This window comes from Zalophus californianus, chromosome 10 (genome assembly GCF_009762305.2).
Source record: "Zalophus californianus isolate mZalCal1 chromosome 10, mZalCal1.pri.v2, whole genome shotgun sequence".
Lineage (NCBI taxonomy): Eukaryota > Metazoa > Chordata > Mammalia > Carnivora > Otariidae > Zalophus > Zalophus californianus.
In genome coordinates, this window is record NC_045604.1 from 66,417,731 (window position 1) to 66,438,960 (window position 21,230).

The 21,230-nt window shown below is 60.1% G+C and overlaps 1 protein-coding gene across 3 annotated transcripts in view; it reads right to left on the minus strand.

The window, feature by feature from the left end:
* Positions 1–302: 302 nt before the first annotated feature.
* Positions 303–21,230, minus strand: part of COQ8A (coenzyme Q8A) — a 40,020-nt gene continuing 19,092 nt past the window's right edge. For all 3 annotated transcript variants that reach the window (XM_027612782.2, XM_027612780.2, XM_027612783.2), the window contains exons 3-15: positions 18,569–18,973; positions 18,233–18,299; positions 8,191–8,265; positions 5,236–5,358; positions 4,024–4,109; positions 3,715–3,855; positions 3,192–3,273; positions 2,985–3,078; positions 2,644–2,785; positions 2,307–2,414; positions 2,142–2,207; positions 1,822–1,908; positions 303–1,094 (exon numbers count right to left, since the gene is read on the minus strand). In XM_027612782.2, coding sequence (XP_027468583.2) covers positions 801–1,094; positions 1,822–1,908; positions 2,142–2,207; positions 2,307–2,414; positions 2,644–2,785; positions 2,985–3,078; positions 3,192–3,273; positions 3,715–3,855; positions 4,024–4,109; positions 5,236–5,358; positions 8,191–8,265; positions 18,233–18,299; positions 18,569–18,973 — 1,770 coding nt within the window. In that variant the 3' untranslated portion in view covers positions 303–800. The remainder of the gene's footprint in view (positions 1,095–1,821; positions 1,909–2,141; positions 2,208–2,306; positions 2,415–2,643; positions 2,786–2,984; positions 3,079–3,191; positions 3,274–3,714; positions 3,856–4,023; positions 4,110–5,235; positions 5,359–8,190; positions 8,266–18,232; positions 18,300–18,568; positions 18,974–21,230) is intronic.

The following is a 21,230-nucleotide window of genomic DNA, read 5'->3' on the forward strand; positions in this document are numbered from 1 at the left end:
CCCACACCTAGGAATTCAGTTTGCTGTGGGAAAAGCCACAGGCCAGGAGGCTTCCCTCAGCAGCAGCCTGGCCCCCTGGGGTGCAAGCCAGGCAGACCCTGCCGGCAGGGGTCACCGCCCCCCCCCACCGTTGGCTCTTCTGCATGCGTGGTGTGTGCAGGGGGGGGCACGCGGCTTCCCCCTCCCCCCACCCCCTCCAGTGATGGATTTGGGCTGAGCATTCAGGTGCATCTGGAGGTGGCCTAGGATGTAACACTGACCTCGGGCTGATCAGCCATCAGCTCGGTGCCTATTACGTATAGAAGAATTCACACCACGATGCTAGGAGGGTGGGTTTTTGTTTTTTTTAACATTGAAACAAATCAGACAATTACAAGAATTGTACAAAAATGAACAGCCTGTGGTGAGCCCTCAGATCTAACCAGGCGACACTGGCACATTCATCTCCTTCCACAAAAGCCTCTGGGCCTAGAGGGGGAAAGAGGGGCCCCCACACACCAACTTGTAGCATGGACTGCTCCTGACCCCTTCCGCGGGTCCAGAAACTTCCACTTGTCCACAGTGCACAGCCCAGCCCAAGAGCAGGCAGGACCTCATCCAGTGAAACAGGGCTTTTGCCAGCACCGCTCGGAGCACAGGCTCGCGCAAAGGGCACAAAACACAAAGCTCATTCTAGAAACACACAAGCCTCATCCTATATGTACGTTCAGGCTTCTCCATATTTCGGGTAGTGAGGATCCCCCGGCAGTCCCATCCCCCTCCGCTAGGGTCCCCAGGAGGGAAACCGCCGGGCGGGGGGCTCACGGGGTGGGCTGTGCCGCCCGCTGCTTGCAGTAGTTGCTGTAAGCCTCCTCAAACATGGCCTTGCAGGGGAAGCGGGCCTTCAGCTTGGAGCAGATGAGGAAGGAGCCCCCCATCTTCCTGTGCAGGGAGTAGGTCTCCTCGGGGGGCGGGATGAGCCGGTGCTTCAACATGATAGGGATCAGGTTGTGGATCTTCTCGGTGGTGCTCTGCGTGCCAAAGTCGAAGGGTTCCTCCGAGGCGAAGGCCTCCCCCAGGATGAGGATGGCGTCCAGGTGGGCATCCTCCATGGCCTGGGGCGGGGGGGGGGGCGCTGAGGGTGAGTGGGGCCACGCCCTGGCACGGAGCTGTCCCACCAGGTGGCATTGAAGGGGAGGAGGCTCAAAGGGGGAGTCTGATGATTAATGAGATTAAGGGACAGTAGCTGGGGCAAGCCTGCTGTGTGCCCCAGTCTCGCGTGAGGCAGGGCGGGCAGGGGCTCCGGGCACAGCAGGGCGGCCAAAGCCTGACAGCCTGGAGGCCTGGCTGTGGGCCTGTGCACCCCTCCTGAGGGTGGCCCGGACGCCCAACCTCCCCCCTGGCAAGGAGGGGAAAGGGCTGCTCTCTCGGGGAATTCTGGTGACAGTTCAGGGAACAGGAACACAGACCAGTGCCCCCACACTTAAAGGGCCGCAGAGCCGGCTCCGGGCCCCTGCCGGCCAGCCCCCAGACCTCAGAAGGGGGGCCAGGCTGTGCCCTCCCCCCACACTCACCAAGCCCCAGCTCCAGATCTACAGGTGGGCGGGAGGGAGTTGCATGGGCTTCCTGACTGACCCATCCCCAGAGGCTCCAATCACGCCTCATCCCACCCCGCCCAGGACGCCCAGGGAACAGGGGTGAAGGAAGACCCAAGGAGAGTTCTCCAGGGCACTGACACCTCTCACTTCATTTCTTAAGTCAAAGTTTGGGGGAAAAGCAGCCCACTGCCCACCCTCCCCACGAGTGGGGCCTGTGGCGCTCCAAAGGCCGCGGGGAGCTGACCTTGACCTCATAGCCGGTGAGGAACTTCATCTCTATGGACTTCTTCAGCACCGCCTCCCTGTCCCTGTCTGCAGCTGCCCTGATGATCTGGGCAGACACCCAGGAGGGGCCGTGAGCGGCAGGGGAGGAGGCGCTCCCGGGGGCCAGGGAGCCCCCAATGCCCCCCCCGCCCTTGTCCCCTTCACTCCTTCCAAGCCCCCAACCTGTGAGCCCGACGGGCCTCGTCGTCACCCATGGTCACCGGGGGGTGGGAGGACAGCAGCCCCGTCACCCTCCCCCCTCCCAGTGTCCCCTGGGCCGACCCCACCCCCCCTGCTGACCTGAATGTAGAGGTCCGTGAAGGATCGGTCATATTCCCGAGTTGCCCCAAAGTCCAGAAGAGCTACCTGGGAAGGAGCAATACTGGAGGGGTTTAGCCTGGTGGAGCAGGGGCCAAAACCCCCGATTGCAGAGACCCCTCTCCAGTCAAGTTCCCAGGGGTTCACCTTGTGCAGCTGAGGGTCATAGAAGAAGTTGGACCAGTTGGGGTCTGTCTGCATGAAATGGAACTCGAACAGCTCTCTCAGGCACAGGACCAGGATGTTGTAGCAGATCTGCGGGGACAGGGGTGCAGGGAGCAGCCCTGGTCATGGTGGCACCAGGCCAACTCTGGGGCCTGGGGAACCCCCTCCCGCCCTCCCCCCTCTTCTGGCCACCCTGCCCACTGCCCACACGAGGACTCTTGACTCCAGGTGTCCCTGGCAGGAGGAACACAACAGCCCTCTCTGTCCCCTTCATCCCTAGAAGCAGCACCTCGGGGCCCAAGGCCAGGGTCAGACACACCTCGTTCCGGATCTCCTGGCTCAGCCCCTCAGCCTGGTCCAAGGGGAAGCCGGACACCAGCTCTGTGGTCAGCACGTGGGGGCTGCACAGCTCGTCCACAATCTCGGGCACGTAGAAGAAGGGGTGGTCCTTCAGCAGCTCCCTGGCGGGCGGCTTGGGGCAGTCACACCCTGGCCCCAGAGCCTCCCAACCCTCACTCTGGGGACAAAACTTGGCCACAACCCCAGTCCCCAATTAACACCACCCACCCCTCAGAGCTGCAGGGGCCTTCACCCACCCCGGGGGCTGCCTCGAGCAGCCCCTCTGTCTCCGGTGTGGGAGCTGCCGGCCGCAAGCCCTACCTGAACTTCCGGGCGCAGGCAGCCTCTCGCTGGTAGTCACACTCCAGGGCCAGCTCCCGCCTCAGCACATCGATCAGGTGCTCAGGGAACAGGCCTGCGCCAGGGAGGAGGGTGTCAGCGGGGGCTGGGGGCTCCCCAAGGCGGCCCCCATAGGTCCCCAGAGCCTGTCTTGCATGCCTGCCCTTGACCCCGCGGCCAGTCTCAGACCTTCAGGAAGCATGTTGCTCATGTTCAGCACGGCCATGAGGTTGTTGACGTCACTGTTGATGCTCTGGGCCACACCGGGGTACTGCAGGGGGAGCAGAGGGGTCCCGGGCAGGCAGGGCCGGGCCCTGTGAGGGAGCCCTGCTCTCCCAGCCCAGTCCCACCCAGACCCCATACCTTGGGCGAGTGACAGATGTGACCCTCTGATGCTGCCAGGACCTCCCAGGTCCCCTCATGACTTCATTCTCCACCATCTGCCCCTCCCCCGCCAAGCAGTCAGGGCCCCATCCCCCCTGAGCAGACACTGACTTGTCCCCTGGCCCCGCCCAGACCAAGCTCACAGGGAGGCCGTTCTACCTGCACTCACTCAGCAGGTACTTCCCAGTGCCCAGTGCTGAGCAAACACAGGCGCTGCCCTGCAGAGGGGGCGCACGGGGATGTAGGGTGAGGAGACCCCAACATTGCAGGGCCTGAGCCCAGCCCTCTGCAACCCCCACAGGGGTAGATGCACACACCGGGTGCCTACCTGGATCTTCATGGCCACCTCGCGGCCACCCTTCATGCGAGCCAGGTGCACCTGCCCGATGGAGGCAGCCGCAAAGGGCCGTTCCTCGAAGTACTCCAGCTTGTCCCGCCAGCCGGGTCCAAGGTCACTGTTGAGCGTTTTCTGGTGGGAGGAGCCAGGGAGGGGCCGTGAGCATAGTGTATGCCGGGACACCCTGAGATGCACCCCCAGGCTGCCCCCTCCCACAGGTTGCCACAGCTGCCGCCCAAGGCGGGGAAGGGGCGGCAGAGGACCCAGACCTCCCCCCGCCCCCAGGCCCTGTCCGCTCACCATCATCTGCTTCAGCGGCATGAAGTCCGCGCTCTGCCTCACCCGCTCGAATATCTTGGCCAGGTGCGGGTTGATGAAAGCATCATCTGGAAGGTACCAGAAGTCAGCAGAGGGCTACCCCTCAGAAGGCAGGCGCATGGGTCAGGAGCAGAGCAGCCCCTTCCACGGCCCCCAGGCTGTGTACGAAGGCTCCAGCGAGGACAGAGGGCCCTGGGCTGGGCTGTGCGCACTCCCGGGGCAACACAGCCAACAACAGAGGCCGGAGACAGCCTCCCCCGGGGTGCAGGGGGCGTCCGTGCAGCCCAAGGGCCCCGGCATGGGGCAGCAGGTGCTGTGGCTTGCTAACTCACCAGTGACTTGAGAAGGTGGATTTCTTAGAAATAATAAGCAAAGCTTTTTGGGATTATAAAAGCAGCAAATTTCAGAAGTGGAGTAAGAGCTCAGAAACACCCAGAACCTGATCACCTACAGAGAACAGTTTTTCCCCTTCTGACGCTATTCCTGATGCATCTCTTTGGAGCATGGCGGCCCCTCACAAGGCCGCTGCGGCCGGCTTTCCTCACATGGTGGTTTCCCGCGGTTGTCAGCATTCTGAAATGCTCTGCCACGCACCAAGGGCAGGAGCGTGACGTCCTGCACACAAGTCCCGAGAGCCGCCGCCTCAGCCACCTGCTGCTCGCTCGGGGCTGTGTGTTCAGGCCACGGAGGATGCTTCAAGAACGCTCCTCCCGTGCAGAGCCCGGCACACATCTCTGACACTGTCCTTGCGAGGAGTCACCACACAGGGGTCCTGCACTTGGGGCTGGCTCATGAAAGGACTGCAGACGCACCCCGCCTGCCCCGGGGATTAACTCCATCCTATGCCCTCCGTGAGCCCAGCTGCGCGCCCAGGAGGGGACTCGTCTTCAAACCTCCCCACCCCCACGGCACCCCCCCCCCCCGCACCCTCCGGCCCCCACACGTGGCAGTAGGGGGCGCTGGCAGCAGCAGGACTCTCGCCAACTTGGGAGAGGTTAGGATCACCTCCAGAGATGCCAAAACACCCACAACGAAGCAAGAAAAGCCACCACGGGCTCCTACTTAAGATGTTTTTAAACATCCTGGCTGCTCAAGAGCCAGAACTTAAGCAAGAGGGGTCAGTGGTGGGGGAACATCCCCCGAGTCCCCTCCGGAGTGGGGCCCCCACGGCTCCAGCCCCCAACGTGCACTCACCCTGGATGCTGAGCATCTGGCCCAGCTTGAGCGCTGCCCCGCGCACCTTGCACAGCGTTCGCACGATGCGCTCCGCATTTGCCTCTGACAGGAAGGGGCTGGAATCCAGCACGGCCTTCTTCCCTGCGGGCAGGAGCCAGGTCAGCACGTGCCCGCCCGTCGCCTCCCGGGTGTCTGCAGGCCTCACCCGACCCGGCCACATGGGCGCCCGTGGGGTCACCACAGCTCGTCTCATCACTCGGCCCGGGGCACCAGGGAGCCTGAGTGCACCCCAGCCCATCACCTCCAGGCTCCAGCCTCATAAAAACAGGGACAATACAGAACTTAGGGGTATGGGGGATTTTCAAGTGCAGCGTGAAGAAACAGGAGCCCTCACACTGGCTCCAGCCTCCTGAGCGCCCCTAAAACCAGCAATGCAACTTACACTCCATGCCGCATACTCACCTGCCCGGTGCTGTGGAACGTCCTTCAGGACCACCCAGACCTCCCAGGCCTGACTCCAGCAGCCCCCCAACACATGCACGCACACACATTTACACACGCGGAGCCCCTCCCTCCGTATCCTTCCCTGGGGCCTAATGGGGACAGCACAGAAGGCCATAGCAGCACGTAAGGGGCAGGCACCAGGAGGGAGGGACCTGGAGGGACCCACGTGAGGACGCTGTCACTGTCCCTCCCACCCACATGCAGGACAAAGGTCACCTGTACCCCTGAGGTCACTACAAGGCAAGCTGGCACAGGAGGGGGCCGTTCTCCGGGGAGGAGAGCACAGGGTCAAGGACAGCACTCAGCCGGCTGCTGTCTGCCTCCCCGTCTGCCCACGGAGGCCCCCACAGTACAGTAACCTCATGGGTGCAGATGACCTTTGTCCAATACGACCAGGGGTGGTAGGCTGCAGGGTGAGGACGTAGGGGGGGGGCTGCTACCGCGTGGCCACAAGGACGTCAGGACCCGCTGTGGCGTCTGCCCCCTCACCTCAACCCCAGCACAGGCCAGCCCCAGTAACAAGTCCACCCTGGTCGGGAACCCCCTCCCCCCAGCTCTTCCAGCCCTGGGACACCCACTGCTTTCCCTGCACTCCGTCCTGTGAGCCTGGTTAGATCTCTGCCCACAGCTGTCCCCACGGTGCCTGGCACTGTCCTCAGCACTCGGAGTGGGGGAGCCGCGTCCTCCAGGAAGGAACTCCGCCCCAGGGGCTGCGTCCAGCCTGGCCTCTGACAGATGGGGGGTGGGGGGGGGACATGGGGACTAAGCCCCAGGGACATTCAGTTTGCAGACAAGAAGCCCCCGAGAGCAACCGCGGATCGTCTGCCCCCCAAGGGCAGCTGCGTGAGGCCGGACCTGCCCCGGGAGCTGGGCCGAGAAGGGGCCCCACATCACCCCCTTGCCCTGAGCCAGAGCTGAGAGAACAGGGGCCCCTCTGTGCACTGCCCCCCCCAAACCCTGGGCCTCAGTAGAAAGGCAGGGAGGAGGAGGGAGGCTGAGGAGGCAGCTCTGCGATCCCCCCCACCCCACAGCCCTGGGTTGCCTACAGCACTCCTGAGATTTGGGGACCCGGCCCTCTCAGGCATTCCAGGCAGCCCCTCCCCACAGCCCAGAGGTACATGCTCCTGTCTGGGCATGGCCAGTTCTGAGACCTGCCTGGGGGAGCTGGGCCATGGTGGGCAGGCCTCCCACTCAGGAGAGGCTCTGCTGGGGCCGAGCGGGCTGGGCTGGTCAGCATCCTCCAGGCCATGGGTGCCAGAGCCCACTCAGAGCTGGAATGCAGCCTCGGGGCTGCCCAGGCCCCCCAACCCTGGCTCTCAGGCCATGGTCCCTAGGCCCCTTGACCCCCAGCCAGGGTCACCACTTCCCTGCTGAAGGTCACCACCTGTAACCTTGGAGCCAGTCCTGCCTCTTCTCTGCTTGGCCGAGGTGCCCCAGGAGCAGCCAGTTTCCGGGGGCAGAGTGGGGGGGTGCGGAGAACATTGGCTTCTCATTCCAGAGAAAGCCAGGCTTCGTTTCCCAAAGTGTCTCAGCACCAACACTAAAAATACCCTCGCTAAACCCTCTCTGTCCTCCAGCCCCTTCCAAGGACACTCGATGTGCCCTGGGCACCCTGTTCTCTGGCCTGTGGGGACACGCCACTGGCCTTTCTCCATGAGGCCCCTCGTCCCCACAGGAGGGTCTTGCAGGTGAAGAGGGGTCATCCAGGTGTATGGCAGGCTCCCCTCAGGGCCCCCAGCTGGGGCTTCAGGGGTCACAGTGCAATAGCACAGTGGGGTTTCCCTGGGGAACCCCCCAGAAAAGAGATGATGTTCCCTGAATGGGCTGGGGGGCACCCAGCCCAGATCTTCAAATACATTTGGAGAAATCCACCGAGCAGAGGGCTCTCCCAGCACCATTCTCGGGACTCAGGGAAGGGAAAGCCCCCTACACCCCGAGCTGCCCCCTGACCCAACGTCACGGCATCATGAGCACCACAAAATTCAGAGCAGCCAGTCTGCCGAACTTTCTCCATGGTCCCACCCTGACCTGGCCACCAGGACTAGGGAGGGCTGACGGTTGTGACCTGACCTCACGGCCCCTGGGAGGCAGAGCACAGAGGAGTCATGGTGCTCACCTCAGAGACAGAGGGCAGGTGTCGGAGGCAGGGGTACCAAGGGCCCTAAGGGGTCTGGTCCAGCAGCACGGACACCCCTCAGCCGCCACTCCGTGGGGAGCCCTGGGCCGCAACAGCCCCGCAGAGCAAGCCAGACGCAGGGCCAAAAGTGAATCAGAAGCGGGCAGGTGTGCCAGCCACCGGAGGAGCCGGGAAGGGCTGGGCGGGCCAGCTAGAGCAGCCTTCGGGCCACAGATGACTCCGGGGCACCATTTATATGGAACACAGGACAGGAGACGGCCCCTGGAGGCCCACACTTCAGGAACATGGAGGGGCTGGGGGCCAAGCGGCCCACCTCCCAGGGCCCAGCTCACCTGAAGGGTCATCTGGGCGGAGGCTCTTCTTGGCTACCTCAGCCAGTGCCCCAAAGCCTAGACCCACGGCCAGACCTGAAAGGAGGAGAAGGAGTGCTGGGTGCTGGTGTGGGGACTACCCACCGCCCTCCATCCGTGAGGCCCAGAGCAGCTCACAAGGTCACCCGCCGCAGCTCCCCAGGGACCGTTGCTGACAGTCCAGACGTCCTAAGAAGGGGGAAGAGAGAGATGAGGGACACACGTGCTGTTTTCAGAGGTGTGGCGCCATCCGTGGAAAAGCTTACCCCACCCCCAGCCCCCTTGCTCGCAGGGCACGCAAAGGCCCTAAGAATGCGCATGCGTGGGACACGGTTTCCCTGCACAAACAGAACACAGAGCAGCAACGGTCCATGGGCCGAGGACATCCTGACCCCATGGGGCACCCCCTAGAACGTACAGTACAGTGACAGAAAGGAGTCACTGGTGGGAGTCAGAATAGTCTGTGAAGGCAGAGGTCAGTGTCCCGGGTCCAAGCCATGGAGACTCACCGCCCACCAGGGCCTGGAGGGTGCGGACAGTGGTCTGAGGACAACGGGGGCGGCAGACAATTTCTCATCTAAAAACTGTTTCACAATCTTCAAAATCAAAGTTCATCAATATCTCTTTTGTCCAGAGGCCAGAAATGCCCGATCCCAGCTGTCCAGGAGAGGCCCACAGAGCACAGCAGGTGCCACTGAGGCCACACAGAAAGCCCAGGGGCCCGGTCAGGACCTACTGCCTCTACTTCAGGCACGATTCTCGCTGGTGTGGGGGCACCCGTTAGCAGAGAGTGGAGGACACGTGCGTGAGCGCACCAGCCACAGCAGAAGGGACAGCAGGGGCCCACAGAAGATGCCAAAGATGCCAAGGCCCGTGGGGCTGGGAGGCGGGTGGCGCAGCAGCCCCCACGCCCAGAGGCGTGAGCGCCCCCTGGCACACTGTTTAACAGGCGAGGAAACCAGCATGTGCTTCTGTATTTTCCCAGTTTTGCACAATGATTATGTGTTACTGTTATGGAAAAATACTATTGAATTTATTGAAAATTTTATTTAGCAAAAAATAATAGCCAACAAATAATAGAACAATAATTTTAAAAACCCAAAGAAGGTAACCCAAGCTTACAACGTGCTTTTGCAATGTATCTTAGCTGCCATCAGGCAAGGGTGCAGCGCGCGCGTCACCAGCCCCATAGGTCACCGTGAGGCCTCAGCGGCCAACTGAGAGCACGAGCTCCCAGTGGAGCCAGGCAGCGCTCCGGCGCTCGCTGCAGACCATCACTGCTCCCATTCAATGTGGTGACAGCCTAGAGAAAGCACCAGGCCAGCCACGTGCAGAAGGGTAAGTTTTCTAGTAGCCACAGTAAAAAAAAAAAAAAGGGGCAAAAAGAAGCATGCGAAGTGAATGCGCATCGTGTATTTTATTTAACCTAACACATCCAAAATATTACTAAGTCCTCTTGTGTGTAAAAATCATCAGAGGCATTTCACAGTTTTGTTTTGGTTTTGTACGGAATCTTCAAAATCCAGCGTGTACGCACTGAGCACGGCCTGGTTTGGCCCAGCGATGCTCCAAGCGCTCACGCATACAAGCAGCGCAGGGCAGGATGAGCCGAGCTCTGGAAGCCACCGGAAGAAGCCAGGCACCTGAAAGGGCCCTCAGGCCCACCAAGGTCATTTGGGGTCCAGGCCCCTTTTAGCTCTGACCAGCTCCAGAAGGCACTGGGCACAGAGCTGAGACCAGCGGAGAGCAGCCGCGCCAATTAAACATTAACTCCCTGCTGCCTGCCCACCCCGCCCCACCCAGCACGGTATCTGCCTTTGCAAAGTAAGTGATAACAAGCAAGGTTAACCTTCAAACTACAATGACCCTCATCAAGGTCTCTCTGCATCTGCCTGCATCAAGTCCAAAGACAAGCTTCGGGTTAACAAGCCTGGCCACTGCGAGCAGAGGTGGCCCCCCAGCTCCCCTGCCCGTCGTCCCCCTCAGAAGTTCTGTCACACCCTTCCCTGGCCATTTCTAGGCTGCCGGGCAAGGCCAAAGCTCTGCAAGGGCAAGGACCTGTCATTAGATCACCAAAAGAACGTTCCACAGAGACCGCCTTAGGCTCCTTCGGTGGCCTGTGAGCTCCCAGGGAGCTGGAGGTGCGGCAGCCATTGGGCTCCCCACTGTGGCCAGCCCGGCTGCCCTGACCTTGACCTCAGGAGCTCCCACTCCAGTGAACCAAGACTAAACCAGCCCTCCTCCCCCACCCAGCGAGCTTCCAGCCATTCTCAGAGCCTTGTTGAGTGGAAAGCACAAGGCCCAGCCAGGCTCTTCCTCTCCCAGAACCGGGCGGTATCGGAGGCCTCCGCTCAGACTCCCCGAGGCCTGGTGGGGATGCCTGGAGCCCCACTTGCTCACTCCACGTGTGACCCATTTTCTTCGGCCCCACCTCAGTCCTCCCAGTGCTCAGGGCACTGGGATCCACCATCAACTCGGCCCACATGGCCGGCCAGCAAGTCCTGCCAGACGAGCAACCGTCCACAGAGCCAGCTCTGTGGCCCCGGGGCGGCCGTCAGCAGCCTGGCCTCTGTCCTGGACTGCGAGGAGGTGCTGGCCCCTGCCACGAAGGCTGCTAGCCTTTCTCTCAAGAACAGAGCTTTTGCAGTCAAGAAATGGAAGGGAAGCAGCAGGGTTCTCCCCAGAGACAGGAGAGCCCTGGGCCAGCTTCCCAGGCCCCCAGCTCGGCCCCTCCTCCCTGCAGTCCCCCTGGAGGTCATCGGAGCCCAACAAGGCCACCCTGGAGCACCCTGGGCTTCGGCCCAGACCGACAGCAGAGGCCGAGAAAAGGAAAAACAAAACACCTTCCAACAAACAGCGCCGTCAGGAAGGAGGCTTGGTGAAAGGTGCCCCGGGTGGGAAGTAGCTGTACCCACCAGAAACTCTGGGCTGTTTACAGAGCAAGACTCACGGGGGTTTCTGTGCCACAGCCCCGGGGATTTCTACGGACAACACACTGTGTGTCAGGCCCCGTTCTGGGCCCTCGCTGTCGTAACGCATCTTCTAAGCCAGAGGACACACAACGGGGTGGGGGGCAAGGACGCTGCCTTTGCAGCAAACTTCCTGAATCCTGGCCTCAGGAGACAGCACGGGGAGCAGGAAAGAGGGGCGCCAAGCTCCCTGGACTGCGTGCCCCCAGGCCGTCAGCCGCCCCCTCGCCCACACCCAGCAAGGAGCCCTGCTGCAGTCTCGGACTCCGCTCAGGGCCCTGCGCGGTCACAAGCAAGCACACGGCCGTGGGGAACAGGCCACTGAGGCACTACTTGTCACCTGAATCGGACATCACCGTATCTGCCCTGGCTTCCCTCACAGAGCTCCTCGGGGGGCAAAGCAGACTCATGCGCCCCTTGTAGAGCACCTCCTGGAGGAGCAGAAACCACGCGCCCACACCCCGGTCACCCCCACTGAGCGGGCGCTGTGAGAGGAAAGCAGGAGTGCACCCCCAGGATCCCCAGGGCACCCCACGAGCAGTCAGCCCTGCACACGGCCCGCCAGCCCTGGGACCTCCGATCTGCGCGGCCTCAATGACGACTGAGTGCCCGATTGATGACTGAGTGCCCGATTGATAAAGCTCTGTGAGGGGGACGCCTGACTTCAGACAAGCAACTCTGGCGCATGGAGCCAGGGGGCTGGGCACACGGGGCTGCCACACGAGGCCCAAAGGCTCCGCCCTCCCCTCCCCCGCCCCGGGACCCCCGCCCCAGCCGCAGGTCTGGTGGCAGCGTCCCAGCAGTACAGCTCTGCTTCGCTCCTGGGCCTCCATCTGCTCCCACAGCGAGTCGGTCACCAAACTTGCTACTCAGCTTCCTGTCCTTGATCTTGGGAGCATGTGCTTTGCACTTTTGCATTATTAAAACATGAGAATGGTTGCTGTAAAAAATAACCAAAACACCAAATACTCCCAGTCACCCGGTGTTTGTTTACCGCTGGGATGGGGCCACGAGAGTGCGGGGTGAGGGCATGACAGCCCCAGGGAGAGTGCATCCCCGCATGGGTCAGCGTCCCAACAGCCAATGCCGCACCTCCACCCTACACCTTATTTTCCGACAGAGAGGACACTCTTCTGTGGCCTCATCTCTTTCTTGGTATATTTCCTTTGTACTAAGACGTTACTCAGTGTTTTCACGTCCAGAGGCCCGCGACTAGCAGCAGAAACACGCGTGGACAAGTGGCGTCACATCATAACTGAAGTGGACGGAGGGTGACAAGAGTCCCACAGCGCCCCTCCCCCTTCCTCAAGTTTGTTTGTTTGTTTGTTTGTTTGAAACAGGCTCCACACCCAACACAGGGCTCAAACCCATGACCCCGAGATCGAGTTGACACTCCTCTGAGCCGGCCGGGCGCCCCGTGTGAACTATTTTTTTAAAGCAAAGCATTTTTCTGGGAATGAGGGTCCCTTAACTTTTCACCTTCTTAAAAATACAAGGGTTCCCAAGGGTCCGTTTGCTCTACTCGTCACTCCTGGCCCAGTCTTGTCACATCTGTCCCCTAGACCAGATTTCGCAAGCCATTCCACCCGTCGCCCTCCTTCTTCCTGCTTCTGCACAGCCGGTGTCCTCCCGCCCTGGTGCCCTCGGCACCCCCTCGCTCCTGCCTCCCTGGCAGGACTGTAAGGTTCCTGGTGGAGGCCCGGCTGCCACAACAATGAACGAGCGGCAGCGATCGGCTCCTTCGGAGATCAGCCTCCTCTGCAGCAGGCCTGATCCGCTAAGGTCTCCTTTCGGTCATCCTCCAGTCCTCCCTCATGTTCCAGACACACAGGACGTGGGGAGACGACGCCTCTGAAGCACGAAGTGGAAAACGGACAGAAAATACAGACAAGGACACAAGAAACACGCAGAGGACCGCGGACATGTGACACACCTAACATGTGTCGTGGGAGAGAACAGGGTACAGGAGCAGCACTGGAAGAAATGACCAGAATTCCCCAACGCAGACGAAAGACGTTATTAAGCCACAGGTCAAAATATCCTCACCAAAGCCAATGCAAAATCCCTCTTGTCCAGGGCCGCCCAACCAGAGGCCACAGGCTCAGCCGACAACCCTGGGCTCTGGGTCAACCCAGCCACTTGCAGGCGGTGGTGAGAGACCCCTGAAAGTGGTTCAGTGTGCGCACGGGGCCCAAACCATGAGCCACTCCATCGTGTGGGAGGGAGTCTCCCAGGGCTGAGGCAGGGTTTTTCCTCATCTCCTAACCCACCGAGAAGTGTCCCAAGCCAGGGGCTGCTGCAGCAGAGGGGGTGTTGGGGGAACAACTGCAGGCCTCCCCCCATTCTGCTCCCTTGGACCACCGCACCTGGGCCCCACTCTCGCCAGGCGGCCAACAGCACTATGTGCAAGTGACGTATCTTGTGCATTTTAACTTTTTTTCCATAATATATTCCGGTTTTGTGGTTTTGCATATTTTAATCTTAAGGCTCTCCTTCCTGCATGGTGTTCTCAGGGGCTTGATCGAGCTAGTGGGCGGCTCCAGTTGGTCCCAGAATACTTGCTTTATCACCAGGGAGGACAACTATGTGGAGGGCAGACTCTAAGCAACCACCTCATTTTTGCCTATCAGAGGACACTCGGGCCGAAAAGCCAGCTCTTGAAAGCCCACCACCTGCCATGTTCCGTGGGAGACGAGGTGTGAACTGGGTTGCCCCAGGACTTGATCTCCTTCTCTTGGAAGACGGGAGAGTGGTCTAAGCAGAACAGGTGATGCAGGAAGGCGAGGCGAGGCTGCACTCGGGGAAAGGGGCAGATGGGAAGCCAGGACTGGCTGGGGGTCGTTTCTATGTGTAACAGAGGATTCCCGCTCCGGACTTCTGATCCCAGTGCCCGGGGCTCCCTTCTCCTACCAGATCCATCCATCTCGAGACTGGGCTGGGCCCACCTTGCACAACAGGTGCGTGCGTGCATTTTTTAAAAAATGCAGGGGTCAGTGGACTCTGAAACACAAACTGAGGGTTCTAGAGGGGAGGGGGGTGGGGGGATGGGTTAGCCTGGTGATGGGTATTAAGGAGGGCACGTCCTGCGTGGAGCACTGGGTGTTATACACAAACAATGAATCATGAAACGCTACATCAAAAACTAATGATGTAATGTATGGTGATTAACATAAAAAATAAAATAAAATAAAAAAATAAATAAAAATGAGGGGTAAGGACAGGTTTCAGAACAACACCTCTGGACCCATCTCGAGCTGCCCAGGGATGGGTGTCTGAGGCAAAGGCAACGTGTCTTAACCTTTGTAAATTCTGGGCTTTTCTCATTGGCTTCTAGAGACCATACGCCATGGCTTCTCTGTGGTGCCCAGAGCCAGTGTCCTGCCCTGCTGTGGCAGTGAGGAGTGTCATGGGGGCTAAAGGAGAAAAGGAGGTTCCATTCACATGCCAGGAGAGCCCCACAAACCTACCTAACTGTGCTGGAAGGGGGCAAACCCAACAGAGCGCCTCGGGTGACGTGCGTCTGATCCCAGGTTGTCTCCCCCAAATCGCTGCCCGCTCCGGTGATCGTATTCGTTGGGGCTTTGTAGGACTTCATGAATATGTGTTGGTCTTCTCCATATTCTTTTGGGGTTTTATTGTTTATAAACTTTTTTGTATTGAGAAAAATAGCCAGAGCATCTTTGACAAAAGGTTCTGCACCAGGAAAAGAACGTAGACCACAGCTCGGTGACTCCTCTAGAAGTGTGGGGGTCCTGAAGCACCCTTTCTCTTGGGTTCCCCTCCCCTATTTCCGGCCAGATCTTCTGTCCTAAACACTTGACTCCCATCCCCTCTCCTATTCCCCCTCCCCCAAAAAAGCCCCCCCCCACACATACACACACTTAAATCCTGAAGCAGCTAAGAACACTCCAACCTCTGTTCCTAATCTCCTGTGTCAAGACCATTCCTTGCTGTGATTCGTACTAACACACTTGTACTGGGATGGATCAAACCTACTTTAATCTCTAATCTTAGGGGAGAGAGAAGCAAAAGCAACGGGGGGCGGGGCGGCGGGCCTTCCACATACAAAGTAGGGCTGGGGGACTGAGACTGGGAAGATGAATGTACATCCACGTCACTCAGGAATTTCCACGCAGGTGCAAGAAACGTGTCAAAGTGGCCACAAGATCGTTTAACAGGAGACGGACGAATGCAGCTCCGTGCGAACCACCAGAAACCACACCTGTGTGTGCGCAATCTTGAATTTACAGGGCAGGTGGAGGGGAGCGAGGAAAGCCTGTAACTCTGCTCTTTCCCCGACCCCCCCCTTTCTGAGCTGCAGGACACTGAGTCCCCGTGGGCTTGAGTGACTCCTCCTCCAAGCAGGGTTTACTGGGTGGTTGATTCTACTGTGCTGGGTACCTCCTTTCCCACTTGCTAGTGTTTGTAACACATACGCTGACCCTTTTCCCTTCTCTCTTTACCCTGGGAAAGTACAAGGCATAAATAAAAATGTATTGGTTCTAGAAAAAAAAAAAAAAAAGAAAAAAGAAAAAAAGAAGCCCCTATTTTAAAGAAGAGAAAACCTAAGTAGGGCCCAAGATCACAAGGAAGCCGGGCTGGAATTATAACCCACTACTCTGATGACCTGAAGCCAAGTTCTGACCCCAAACCCAGACTCTGATCCCATCTTTCATATCACTCCTTAATAGGACCTAATATCCACAGACCGCCCTGCTCACAACATCTCAGTCATAAGGCCTCCCAAGCCAAAGCGGACCCAGGACTCCCACCCCCTCCACGTCCACCAGCTGAACACCCACCGCTAACCTTCTCGAGGGCGAGCCTGCCTCCCAGGCGGTCTGGAGTAATCCCTTTCCTTCATGCGACCCTGCAAAAAATCCCTACACCTGTCAGTCCACACTGCACCCCCATGAGGGGAAGAAAGGTCAGAAGTGTATCCTAGAAGAACAAAGCCGGAGTGTTACCTCACTCTGTTTAGACAACGACCCACCGGTAAACCACACCCTTCACAATACAGCGAACAACACACATAAGCAGGATGTTTGTAGCTCTGGAGAAAAAAAAAAAAATGGTTTTTACCGTTTTCTACCATAGATTCTAAGATTCTCAGAATCTATGATATCAATTCTGATCTTCTATTCAATTCTACTCCATTTGTTTCTTAAGTGCCGGTCCTGACCCACCAAGTTGATTTCACACGGGCTGAAGGGCCGTAGCGCACAGCGTGACAATTTCAGGATGAGGTTGAAGGCCCAGAACTCCCATCTGGAGCCAGAACAGCACATTCTTCCCAGACCCGGCTGCTCCCTGCCAAGACCTTCCCCTTTCAGAGCCCGACACAGCAGCTGCCAAGCCCTGGGCGAACCTCTAGCGCGCGCCCTGAGGATGGCTCCAGGCTCCAGGCCCCGGGCGGCTGTGAGCACGGGCTCCGGAGGCTTCTAAGCACAGAGCACCTGCTCACCCTGACCCCAGACCAGGCAGCGTCTGACCCGCAGGGAGCCCTGCACCCCACACACCTTCCCCCATAACCCCTCCCACTCTGCTCATCCGCCTCGACCCCAGCCATGAGGGCCTGGTTCCTGCCCCTCTCCCCGGGAATTCCCGGCATTCCGTCAAATTCAGTTTACCACCACAACCTTCCTTCTGACCACTCTTCCCAAACAGACCCTCTACTAGCCTCGCCCCCACCCCGAGAGGATTACTCCACTCCAAACCCGTGGGTCAAGCGAAGCCTCTGTGCTGAGCCCCCTCTGGAGCAGCGGGAAGCGGGCTGGAGAGAGAGAGAGACCACAGAGCGAGAGGGGACGGCTCCTGCCTCAAACTCATCGAGGAGAGGAGAGGGCCTCCACGCAACACTTCAGTAATCAACGCACCCACCCAGCAGCCTCTGTGGGAAGTGGGGACGTGCCCAGGCTCCTGCCGAGTAAGGACCGCCGGAGGCCGCCAGAGCTCAGATTCTCAAACTCGTGCCGGGAGTGGCGTCCCAGGCAGTTACAATGTTCTGTGAGGCACTGGTTGAATGCAAGCCCACAAAATGAAATAAAGCCATAACTATGTCCTAAAATGCAGAGGGAGGTACTTTAAGCCAGACTCTGGAACAGCTAAGTAGCCGCAGATGCCAAATCTGAAGACAGCAATGATAGAACAAAAGCTTCAAGAAAGTTCCATCCAATGAACATAGTGGGCTCTGCACATCGGGAAGCCCGGCAGCTGTCACTCGGTGTCAGAGCCCACACATGGGTCCAGCTCCAAGGGCCAGGCTCCGGTGGGGGGGGGGGGGGGCACAGAGCCAACTCCAAACAAGGAGCAGGATGTCATCTCTGGGAGAAGAGGCTGCAGAGCACAGCGTGCATGACGGCCGGTACACCGGAGGGACACTTAGAAGCCCACGCGAGCAAAACGCGAGGCAAGCAGGTCATGGCTCAAACACACACAGTGACCTGCATCTTGCTCGGGAGTGGAAAAGGACAACATGAGGTCATAAAAGCAGGTACGAGTGGCTTCACTCCAAAATTACCTTTCGACTCAGCACAGGTGTACTGGACACAGAATTACTCAAAAGTTCCAATGAAAAGGACAGACAGAGCTCCCAACCACACAGACTTTCTGACAGCAACTCAAGGCCCCAGCACCTTGTGAGCCCTCCACTAACACCCCGCTAGCCTGTGGGGGTCCAGCCCACAAGTCCCTGCGGAGCCGGTCAGGGGCAAAAACCACTCTGGGAGCTCAACAGCCCCGAGAGGAATGTCGGCTCACCACCCGGCCCCTCCCGGCGGCGGGGCTCAGCAGCAGGAGGAAAAGGCTGGTGCCGCAGACACGGTCCCCCAAGTGTGGCCACGCTCACCCCTGGGGGTGAGCAGAGGCGGAGTGGAATCCAGTCACTGGATCATCCCCCCGGGAGAAGGGTCAGGAGCAGCCCAGGCAGGCGCTGACGGCCTCCACGGGACCCCTCAGGCCCCCGCCCTCTCCCACCTCCGCGCGGGCCCCACAGCGCTCCCAGCTCCCCTTGGCCAGGGCAGGTGAGGCGGCACGAGCGCACACAGCCACCTTACCTCCAAAGTTGGCCAGCCGCCCGATCCGTGTGACTGGCACCTTCCGCTCCCGAGCATGCTCGCTGAGCTAGAGGGAGCAAGGAGAGAGACCTCACAGAATCGGCAAACGGGGACAGGACCAGCCTGTAGGGGTTCACGCGGCCCCCCACAGCCCCGCTCCACCCCCAAAGGTGGCCGCTCCACCTGGCAGCCTAGTCCACCAAAAGGGGGCCTCTGTGTCCCCGAAAACGCCAGACCACAGCATCCGGAGAACGTCCCCAGAGGAGGGCCTGACACCAGCACCACCAGGAGCGGCGGCCACCCCAACCCCACTGCACCAGGCCCTCCAGGACGCACCATCTGCTTGTGGGGCTTGCTCTCAGGGCGAGCCTTGGCCTGCCGGGCCTTCTCAATGTCCTCTGCGGTGAGGCCCCCCACGGGGGGCTGGTCCTGGTGGAAGAACCTTCGTGGAAGGCCCGTGGCAGAAAGTGGGTGTCTGGGGTCTCCAAAGAGCCTCCCAGTGACCGTACCCAGAGGGGAGGTGGCCTGGCCTGAGAGCCCAGCTTCCTTAAAGGGTCCACTGGTCACGTAGGCAGGAGCCGGGCCCTCACTGCCAGTGTGATCCCAGGATGGAGGGGGTGACCAGTCAGGGGAGGAGGCTGCAGAGAAATCTGTGAGGGTCCCCCCAGTCTGAGGCCCAGAGAACTCTGCTTCCGGGTCTTCGAAGTTCTCGGCGTAAGGCTCCTGGCGCTTATCCTGACCCTGTGGGGAGCAAAAGCCAGCATGAGATGAGCAAGAGGCCCGCTTGGGCCTCTTCCCTGTGTCCACCCCCGCCCCCCTGCACAGGGCGCCACATGTTCCACCAGGAAGGCAGCCTTCAGCCAGATCTGCAGGGGAGCACCTTCCCAGCCCAAAGCCAGGAGCCCCAGGTCCGGCCCTGCTCCTGAGAGGCCCCACTCGGGTTCCAGGGAAGCCGGACAATCACAGAGCACCTGCTGGGAGCCTCGCCAGGCCCAGGGGAGTGACCGCCACACTTCAGGCAGCAAGTTCCTCATCTGTAAATCAGGGCTTTGGGGAGTGAGCCAGGCCAGCAGACGGCTCGGAGAAGTAAAAGGCCAACCAGACCAGCAAGGGCCACTTGCCAACAGGATCGACCCGCCACACCAGGCCAGCACCTCACCCCTGGCCGTTCCTCTAAGAGGCTCTCATGAGGGCTGGCCTGCCATCCCTGGGAGCTGGGGGTACGGGGAAAGGCCAGGAGGGAAGTGTCACGCTTTCTCTGTAACGGCCACACAGACCCAAACTGCAGGCCCAGGTTCCTGCTGCATTCAAACCCTGAGTGACCTTGAGCCAGTTCCTGCTCCCTCTCTGCCACCTCATCTGGAAATAGAGCTGTGTGGGCTGCAGACAGGCTGGGGGAATGGTGCTGCTCCTGAGGCCGCAGGGATGGGCTTGGGGCCACACACGGGGCACCTGGGGGTGCTGCAAACCAGCGGCAGCCGCACACCCTCCTCACTGCAGCTTGGGGTCCAAGGAGGGACTTGCCCTCCAGGGGAAAAAAGAGACTGGCCATCAACTGTCATTTCATCAAGGGAACAGTGAGGCTGGGAGAACTGGTCAAGGCCTGGCAGGCCGCTAGTGGCAGAGCCCAGACCACTGGCCCTGCTGGCCGTCCTGCGGCCCCTGCTGGACCTCGGCTCCACGCACAAGCAACCTGCACTTGAATTTGGCAAGCACATGTCAGGTGCCGGGGACGTGCCAGAACCAGGGAAGCCAGGAGGGCTCATGGGAACCCCCGTGGGGCCTCCTGCTGCCCCAGAACTCCAGCCATGGCCCCCTGGCCCTGCGTGACCTGAGGGGCCCCAAGCTCAGTGTCTGCTCAGTGAGCAAGTGAACGAAGCCCTTGAAGGTCTGGAGGGAGAGACATTTCTGGATTATGTGGCGTCCATCCCCTCGGAGAGGAGGCGGCCCCAACGATCTAAGTTTTAGAGAAAGAACAGGAGCACACGAAGGCCCCTCACCCTGCTCAGTGCCTCCTTCATGGTGGGACCCACACTCCCTCCTCCCTCCGAGGACCCTGCTGGAGATGCCCTGGCCTGTCCCCCCACTCGCCTCTCAGAAGGTCCCCCGGGCCTGGCACAGTCTCACTCACTGGTGTTTCACAGGCAAGACACCCACCAGGAAGGGGATGGCCCCGCACCAGGAAGGCACCTGGGAGTCACTCAGAAGTCAAGGACCAGTCTCCCCATCTGAGAAGGGGTGACGCCCAGGACAGCAGCCAGGCTGGGGGCAGCATCATGGGGTTGAGACTTCTACAAGTTAAAGGCATTTCCATAGAGTGAGGTGGTGTCACCACCAGACCCTTAGGGAGCAGAAGGGGAGGGGTTGGGAATCCTAAAACCCCGACCGGAGGCCTGGAGGCGGTGACAGCCTCCTAGCAGGGCACCATCTGCATCTTGTGCCCGTGCCCCCTTCCCAACCCCTCGGGCTCCCAGGAACGGGGCAGGTGGCTCGCACGGTGACACCCAGGCAGACGGTGCTCTGCCCTCTGCTGTGGCAAACCCTGTTGACAGCTGCCTCTCTGCATGCACGCATGCTTTGGACCCCCCTGCTGGGCCGGGGGCTCGGAACAGGGCAGGAGGACGAGGGAGGCAGGCAGTGAAGCTGCGCCAGCACTCCCCGGAAAGGAGCGGAGCCCCCCAGCCCACGCCCGGAGCCCCGCGGAAATGAAGCTGGGAGTTCAGCACCCCTGGCTCGGCTGGCACACCAGGAAGGACCTCGGGCACGCAGGCCCCAGGGACAGCTTGACACTGCGGTGTAATGCCCAGGGGCACACGCACGCTCGGCCTACACACCAGGTACCATCTGCCACGTTTGTACCAAAACCGACCCGACCAGAAAGATAAATCAGATAAACAGTGGAGAAGGTGCTCAGGCTCTTAAAGAAACTGTTTCAGGGAAGGAAACACAGGCTCCCTGCAGCTGCCTCCCTAAGAACAAAGGTGGATGCTGCTTTGTT